This window comes from Rhopilema esculentum, chromosome 4, assembly GCF_057945365.1.
Source record: "Rhopilema esculentum isolate cy_ngs chromosome 4, ASM5794536v1, whole genome shotgun sequence".
Taxonomy (NCBI): domain Eukaryota; kingdom Metazoa; phylum Cnidaria; class Scyphozoa; order Rhizostomeae; family Rhizostomatidae; genus Rhopilema; species Rhopilema esculentum.
In genome coordinates this window covers 7,980,399-7,989,743 of record NC_142818.1, presented here as the reverse complement: position 1 = coordinate 7,989,743, position 9,345 = coordinate 7,980,399, and the positions used below count along the sequence as shown (strand labels likewise).

Sequence of the window (9,345 nt, the reverse complement as noted above, 5' to 3'; positions counted from 1 at the left end):
GTAAATGTGTAACATATAGGGTAACGTACTTCATATTTTATCTTTCTTGGTGTCAAGGTGTGTATTTCGGATGCTACACAGCATAATCTGATAACCTGAAGCACAGATAACTTGATCCCCTGATTACTCAAATTGCATTGCATTCAGATTGCTTCCTCTAATACGTGCGAGCACCTGATAAGTCAAATATTTATCAACTTGAACACTGTCTGCTGATATCAACGATAATGGTAAATGCATCGAAGATAATGATTGCAAACAACTATAGACGTTTTTTTCACAGCTCTCCCGTCACTCCAAAATGTGATCAGACTTCCCCGTGGATTGTACTGGATTTCATTTTTATTCTTTCAGGAGAATACAGGCACCGCCGAGCGTTGAGAAAAGAGGGGGTCTAAAAAAGTGGGGGGGGGGGGGCTAAAAAGATTTTGATGAAATATGACATACACATGAAAATTTTCGACTTTAATCATTTTCAATAGATTGTAAATGTGTAACATATAGGGTAACGTACTTCATATTTTATCTTTCTTGGTGTCAAGGTGTGTATTTCGGATGCTACACAGCATAATCTGATAACCTGAAGCACAGATAACTTGATCCCCTGATTACTCAAATTGCATTGCATTCAGATTGCTTCCTCTAATACGTGCGAGCACCTGATAACTCAAATATTTATCAACTTGAACACTGTCTGCTGATATCAACGATAATGGTAAATGCATCGAAGATAATGATTGCAAACAACTATAGACGTTTTTTTCACAGCTCTCCCGTCACTCCAAAATGTGATCAGACTTCCCCGTTGATTGTACTGGATTTCATTTTTATTGTTTCAGGAGAATACAGGCACCGCCGAGCGTTGAGAAAAGAGGGGGTCTAAAAAAGTGGGGGGGGGGGGGGGGCTAAAAAGATTTTGATGAAATATGACATACACATGAAAATTTTCGACTTTAATCATTTTCAATAGATTGTAAATGTGTAACATATAGGGTAACGTACTTCATATTTTATCTTTCTTGGTGTCAAGGTGTGTATTTCGGATGCTACACAGCATAATCTGATAACCTGAAGCACAGATAACTTGATCCCCTGATTACTCAAATTGCATTGCATTCAGATTGCTTCCTCTAATACGTGCGAGCACCTGATAACTCAAATATTTATCAACTTGAACACTGTCTGCTGATATCAACGATAATGGTAAATGCATCGAAGATAATGATTGCAAACAACTATAGACGTTTTTTTCACAGCTCTCCCGTCACTCCAAAATGTGATCAGACTTCCCCGTGGATTGTACTGGATTTCATTTTTATTCTTTCAGGAGAATACAGGCACCGCCGAGCGTTGAGAAAAGAGGGGGTCTAAAAAAGTGGGGGGGGGGGGCTAAAACCGAATAAAGAGTGGCTAGACTGGTGATTCATTGGGAAATATTTTGCATTTTGACAAAAAGTGGGGGGAGGGGGGTTCTCAGCGGTGTTTGGAATAATAGCCTGACTTCTTCCCCATATAAGAGCCTGTAGTGATGGTTACTGCTTGAATTTTACTTGTACACTAGGCTACTCCTTTTATTTTTGATAGAACAGAACTCAATTAGCCAGTGAGAGGATAGAGTGAGCAACACTTGATACTGTATGGCCAGATTTACTTCACAAAATGGCATACACAAAAGGTACTGCTACATTGCTAATTATGAATATAAACAACAACAGAAATAAATTTAGAAACTAAGGCAGTCCTCTTTTACAAGAAGGGGCTCTGCATGTTTGTGCCTGTCAGCTACAATAATAGTTCACAAAAGAGAAAGAGAAGCTACAACTTATTTCAAATTTAACTTTCCTTTACAAACTATTTATTTGTTTGCAGAAGAAGACACTTTCTTTTACAAATGTTTAGCTGATGATGTAAAATGACACACTTATGATGACAAAAAATATTGCCATAATGTCATCATAAATGCTGATATACCTAGTACATATGCATATCAAATAATTTTCACATGTATATAACGTTCTGAAACTAACCTTGTCAGGTTTCAGAGGGGTGAAAGAAAAAAGAAAAGCAAATCTATGTTGTCATAACAAATATCTTTTGTGGCTACGGGATTTCACCAGCATTGTCTGGAGAATGCAACCTCAGAGCAACCCTCGACTCTTATTCAAGTAATTTCAGGATCACATTAAATATACTGAAAATACTGTGCTGCATTAAAAAAAGTTTTGCACTGGCTACGTCAATGATAAATAACTATATTGGAACCAATCAGCTACTGTGTAAAGAATCTAGACATGAATATGGCCGGAAAAAATTTGTTAATGTTGCTTTCTTATCAAGTACATCACTAAATTAATTAAAAAATATAAACTCGTTAAAATCTAAGTTTCCTTTGCTTTTGCTCTCAGCAGCCCAATGTTCCTGAGCTTTCGCACAATGATTGGAGTGCAAGTAACAGTCAAAAAGATGCGCAGAGGCATGAAAACTTTGTGACATGCATAGGCAATAACAAAGGTACTGGCTCCACTTGCCAGAGTTGACTGCAAACCTGCTTTGGATGCAATGCCAACTTTTTCTAACAATGCAACCATATCAACACCACTGAAAAATATAAAAATATAAATAAAAATTTATTAGTCAATTTTAAAAGCAATACATGACTGCTAATGACAAATTTTTCAAAATCGTATCCAGTAGCAGACTTTGTATGTCAAATAGATTTAATCCACAGGCTGCCAAATAGAATCCTGATAGAGTTTAAACACATTACATCAAACTTTCTATTCCTGGGCCCTATCTTGATGGACCTTCTTTCAGGGCATTTTTGTAATAACAATCTCTAGTTACATTCTTTCTATTAAAACACTTAAAAAATCCTTACCTCTTTACCCCAGGCACTAGCACATGTGCTGTTAAGGCAAGCTTGCTTTTTACGGATTTGAAAATTTGCTCATTTCCCTTGTATTTATGTAATTAATGGACTTAGCAAAAGCATATTTGATGTACATTAATGCGTCTTTTTCTTATAAAAATATCTAATCATTAATGAATAACTTTGTTTAACATTCAAAACCCGTTGAGAAATACATTAACTAGCAAACAATTATCTTTATTTTGAAGCTGTTCTATCTTTACATTCAGATAAGCTATTGTTTTAGCCCTTTTTAAACTTCCATTAATGCAAAATTCAAAATGAAATGACCAGACTCAATAAAGTCACATTGCCCTTTTTGTTGTCGTTTATTTTGCTTACTCTAACAGCCTATTCTACTGTGATTCAGATACTAGCATATGTGTTGTAAACAGAATGTTACTAGCAACAATAGAATCAATGCATAGTGCACCATGGAAAGGTATTTCTTTGTTGCTATTATTGCAATCTGGCATTTAACATGAATACAAGTTGCACATAATTTTACTTGCATGGCAAAATATTCTGAACAACTTCTTCTTTCCATTGCAAACAAAATGTTGTTTATGCAACCAACTTTCATCGCTAGGTGTCCTACTATCATAAATCTATGACACCCTCTAGTTCGCAATCTAGTTGTGCTAGTATCTGGGGGCATAGGGTATGTTACTATTGTTTACCTGCTAACTATCATGTAGCATGTTCCCAGTGAAGACAAACTTATAGTTGTATGAAAAACCAGGGCTGCTGTCCCATATGCAGCAAATGTGCGCGACAGCTTTTGCCTCTGCGTTAATGGTTTATCATCAAGAGAACCGTCATTTTCAGTTCCAAGCTTCTCTTCCCTATCAGTTTGTTTTGATTCAGTATCTAAATTAGGATAAGTAGTTGAAAATTGTTTATTGCACAGTGTGCTTTTTAGTCTTTCCAAATAAAATATTCTGTCATTGAACTTTACATTCACAGATAGGGAATGCAAATATCTTGGATTATTCTTGGTCAGTATCAAACTCCTTTTCCCTTGGTTTCCCGCGAAGATTGACTGACTTGGTGGATAAAAAATCCTTGTACCAAGTAAGGAACGTACACTGTAAATAGGCTGTTTGAATGATCGCAATCTTTGAGAAGAAGGCATGTTGACAAAAGATTTGTTTCTGCTTTTCTTCCGTTTAGTTTCCCCTGCTCTTGTTCCTGTACTTTTCTCACTGATGACTTTTCTGAGAAGCAATGTTAGGAGAGCCTCTTTTTGGGTTCTCCCGCCCGCAAGGTTTTGGCCAACCTTCCGCTGACCCTATTTATCATCCAAATAGCTTCTGGGAGCAGCAACACTAGAAACTCACAACCAGAGAGGGGGCGGGGGCAAATTGCCCTGGGTTCCCAAGGTCTAGGAGGCCTAAATAAGCAATGAAGTCTATATTAAGAAAGCGAAGTCTATATTAAGAAAAGATATATCAGAAGTGGCCAAGCCCTTCTGAAATATCTTTTACGTTGCCTTTAACCGGGTGCCTCCCCCCCCACCACTTTTAAAAAACTTCCTTCATCCTTGTAGATATTTTAGATTAATTTATAGATTAAAGTTGAATAATTGTCACATCTCAATCATTGTGTTTAGTTTGAGGTGCAGTTGGTAAGTGTGATCGTGTACCACTGGCTTGCAATAACATGAAATCATACTGGGGGTGTAGAAGGGGTTTTGTCGACAAGCTGACTAACAGAGTGTTTGGCCAACTGAATAATGACTAAATCTGTGCAAATCCCAATACTAATGACAAACAATATACTTTTATTTGACTTATGACTAATGGAAATTATTTTGATGGGGGACCGCAGTTTCTATTGAGTGTGTCTTTTAAATCTCATAACTTGATATATTTCTGTAAAAGTTTCCATAGCAATATGCTTTATTAGACTAGCCAATAGCTCGACCCATCCAAAACTTTTATGGTGTTGGCTATTGGGTATGGGAACACCATGAGTTTTGTACTAAACACACGTTAAAACCACGAGTTTTGTACTAAAAATAAAATTTGACGACTAACTGAAGCCAAAACTCTTAACTAGCTTTTTCTAATGTGGTTCTTTTTCGCCAAACTAATTACCAGCATTAACCCCCCTTCTACACCCTCCATACTGCAATGACGCTGCCAACGAGATTATTATAAACTATTTTCAACCTAATCTCAAGAAACCTGCTATTGCTAACCAGTAAGTTTTTCTAAACAATTAATATTTATGATTATTAGAAGCTTTTTGTCAAAGATCATAACCAGTAGTGTAGTCGTAAATTCTTAGGAAGTATAACGCAAAAGTCAAAAAACGGAGTTAGCACTTTTCATTGATGCTTATCAGAAAAATATCATATTTTGTCTTTTTAAGACATCTCAGCACTGAACATTTCAGTGTTCGCGTAAAAAGTAATCCTATAGATATATGCGATGTTCTACAGGTCATCTTTTGTCCCTTTTTGAGTCGTTTCCATCCTCTTTTCATCGCCAGTGTCCATGTTTTAATACCATATGTTATTGCTGCAAGTATGACTTCACCCATTATTCATTTCTCTAAAATAAAAGCATTGATCTTTTTCTGGTGAATTGACATATCGCCCAAATCTTTGCCCTCCTGCAGCTATCCTTCTGTCAATTTTCTCAATTTGTTTCGTTATCGGATACAAGTAGATGACCTAGGTAACCATATTCATTTCTATGATATTTCTCTCTATTTTGACCAATAAAAAGTATCTATCCTATGGTACTGCGAACAAAAGGATCTTCGAACTACACCTGCCTGATTTCCATAAGCAAATGTCCAAAATTCAATTGCGATATCTTCATATGACTTTAATCACTTTCATACTCACTCGGACCTTGGTTGAGACAATTATTGAAAGCCTAATAATTTTATTTGCTATTTTGTCTAATCAAAGATTGGCTATTTGTACTTATATCTAGTATGATACTAATATTTAAGAAGCATAACGCTACTGTTTGCTTGGGTAGGTAGTATAACGCTGCAGCCCAAACATTGTAGAAAGCATAACGGCGTTATGCCGCATTACACTTCCACTACATCACTGATTACAACGATTTCTGTTTTCGGTACATATATAAAGATAGCGCGGAAAAGCGGAAACATGGCATATTTAAGTGATGTTCTCCCTCCAAGAATTAACATCGGCAATTGACAAGATGTTATCATAAGATCAAATCCAGATGCTAAAGAGAAGTTCTGCTTTTCCGTGCAATTTTCAACTTTTGCATTATCAAAGACCTTTCTTGTTAAGTATTTTTTTATGTAGATCAGCAATGTTTGTCTATTGCAACAAAAATATATTCCGTCTAATACGGCTTACTGCTGCAGAAAAATGAAAGCCAGACTAAAACAAGGTAGAACAAACATTCTCTCTTTACGTTTGCGGAAGTTGCTCAAAAAGTAACAGTAAAGAAAAGAAAGGCTGATATTGCCAGTGAACTGATGAAGCTAAATTAACAGTATACTAGGGGTCTTGGGCATCCCTCAAAGTTTCAAACGTAAAACTATTATCAGCTATCAATTATGGTACACAGTAGAGTCCAGAAAATAGTTAATTCTTCCTTCAGGCAATTTCCTCACCTCAAGCCTAGACATTTTCTCAGAAGACAAAGAAAAGGATGAAATGATGTGAAGTGGAAAAGACAGGAGATGTCTATTGATAGAAATGAGTTAGCTAAATATTTCAGATGTTTAAATTTCTATGCAAACTCATCGCAAATTTATCGCTACTCGTTAATGTAGACTGCTTTGAAAAAATTGCCAAATCTGTTAATTGAGTGGCCATTTGTTTACATCTTTTCCGGCCAAAAATCTGTTTTTGAGATGGATGTCTGGATCACACCGAATCTACCTAAATAGTAATGCATAGTCAAATTTGCAAAATAGCAGTTGTCACATGACCGAAAATGAAGGGTGTCGTTGTCACAAATGAATTTTCAAGTTTCATTAAGATTTCGACCCAGCTTTCAGCCATCGATTCGCAGGAATTTCTAGGTATTGTTTAAAAATGTAAAAGTTATTCATAGCTGCCAAGTACGTCGAATAGAGTTGCAATGAAATAGCAAAATAGAAAAAACAATAGGAACAAAATTGAAATTGAGATAAACAAAAAGCGCCATCTGCTCAAACCAGCGCTAAACTATTTTGATCATTTAAACCATCACAAACACAAAATTATCAATCCCAACACCAACAGCAACCGACGACCAAGCTTATGAAATGCAAATTAGGAAAGATTGGCAGTTATCAATGTTTATATTATCAAGGAACAAATTCTTCATGTGATATTTATAAACCTGGAATATCGTGTTTACACCATTTTTCCTCTTTTAGGACATCACAAGAACATATCATCATTCTTATGTCTTAGCATTTTTTAGCGATTCATTAAAATTTAGATTTTAAAACATGTTGATAAGTTGTCATTTTTTGTATTTGTCCTTGTCATCAAAAATTTGCGGAGAACCGAATGTGAAAATCTCTGTGAATTGCGATTTTATCCTTTAAATTGTATTTAAAAACTCTACTTGCTAATATTTGCACAATATTTTTATATTTTGGTTACATTGTATTTAGCCATATTTGGCAGTTCTAACAATATAATGGAGCAGGCGGAGAATAGGGGAATGGTCGCCTGAGAGCAAAATTATGGAGCCAAGTGCTTTTGGTTAATTCGAGGTTGCTGATTTTGAAAATCGATGTTATTTGGGGATTTTGGAGGCCATGTTTCAAATCTCATTTTTCCATATACGAAGAAAACACAGACGAAAACTGTTTCAAAATTTTTGATGACTTGCAGGGCGCATTAAGAGTTTTGTTCTTGCTTTTCTTCCGTTTTATTTCCCCCTGCTAACATGCCGTTACATCCTTAATTTCTGGACCATTATATTAATCGAATTGCTCTGCATTTTAGTGCCATGAAAATAGCATAGATGCAAGAGAAGCAAAGAAATTCTGAGTTTTGCCTTGAACTATAGCAAGGCCAAAAGACAAAGAGGGCAAGAAAGAAATTCAATTTGCGCAAAAGTACAATGTTGATGAAGAAGTACCTTCGCATTTAATATAGAGAGTGTGAATGGCTACCCTGTTTTTTATACAAATATTATAAATCCTTGATATTCCTAAGAAACTTTTGTCTTGAGCCTGAATACAGTCTTCGATTATTTTAATTTTTCAAATTTGATATGGTTTAAGGAGAACATCGCTCGCTCTCGAATAGAAAGCGTGCTTTTTGAAAAAACGAGAAATGTTAGTATTGTGAGTCTCTGTTGTAAACATTGCGAATTTCTTATAAAAAACTATCTTATAAATATGTATTATAAACAGAGACAGCAAACTACTCGATTAAAAACCTTATGGATGCATAAAAGACTTATGCGAGCTTCGACTGCAATTGAATTCAACTGACGTTCTAATTCTTATTTGCAGCGACAAAATAATTCAAAATTGGGAAGTTCCTAAGAGATTTTGTCTTTAGAAGTATAAGTTCTTTAACTTCTTCGGTCCTCTACATGTAGATCCCTTAAAAAATGGCTCCTTGTGAATAAAAGAACGTTATCCACCCAATAAGAACTTTAGGAATTAGGTCTTGAGCTAGGATCTTTATAAAAAGCGTGTAATTAATATTCATGTAATGTGGATTTTTTGAGATATTTGTCGACTTATACAATCACCAACTCGACACCATTCTGCTTACATAAATAACAATCATCAACAAAAGTCATCTTGCGCTATGACATATTGGCTGAAGTTTGTTACAATAAAACAGAAAAACGTAATTTTGTTCTGACCCAGCTACCAAGGATAAAAGAAAATGACGATGTTAGGGGCTCCAGTCCCCCCTTTCTCCCCGGGATCTACAGTCCTGCTGGAAACCCAGATTGTGCCAAAAACTATAATGGCGACATGTTTCGGATTATTGTTAGCGTCCGGTCGCAGGGCCCACGCCACAAATTTGAAAGTGGGGGGGGGGGGGCAAGGCTAATAATATAGGGGCCAGGGCTTCTTACCCCTTTTACTGCAGCTTTAAAACTATTTGCTTCGCAAACAAGTGGGGGAGCTCAGCTATGGCCACCCCGCAAGGTGGCGTGGGCCCTTGGTTGCCATTCTTTCCACTGTGTCCCAAGATTCTCGCAACATTTGCGAATTTCTTTCTGATCTGTTTTTGAAAAATTGTTTGGCCCATTTTGACCGACTTTGGGGCAACATATTCTCTCTGCCACATCCAAAGCCTTTATATGCCAAAAAGTCATTGTCTAGCTTTGGGACCCCAGGTGGCTTATTTCCATGATTTGATGATTTTTCACACAAAGGGTATAGAAAATACTTCGGTCTTTTGTTGTACCTTCAAACGGACCAATCAGATGCCTCCATTCTCTCAACCGTTTTTAGGCGCATCAAATCAAATA

At 36.2% G+C, this 9,345-nt stretch overlaps 1 protein-coding gene across 1 annotated transcript; it reads right to left on the bottom strand.

Moving 5' to 3' along the window:
- Positions 1-1,631: 1,631 nt before the first annotated feature.
- LOC148960374 (uncharacterized protein C18orf19 homolog A-like) lies at positions 1,632-4,161 on the bottom strand. Its single transcript, XM_089114752.1, has 2 exons — positions 3,589-4,161; positions 1,632-2,598 (listed from the first exon to the last, which is right to left on the bottom strand). Exons 1-2 carry the CDS (start codon positions 4,041-4,043, stop codon positions 2,379-2,381), a joined length of 675 nt encoding a protein of 224 aa, XP_088970878.1. The 5' UTR covers positions 4,044-4,161; the 3' UTR covers positions 1,632-2,378.
- Positions 4,162-9,345: the final 5,184 nt, after the last annotated feature.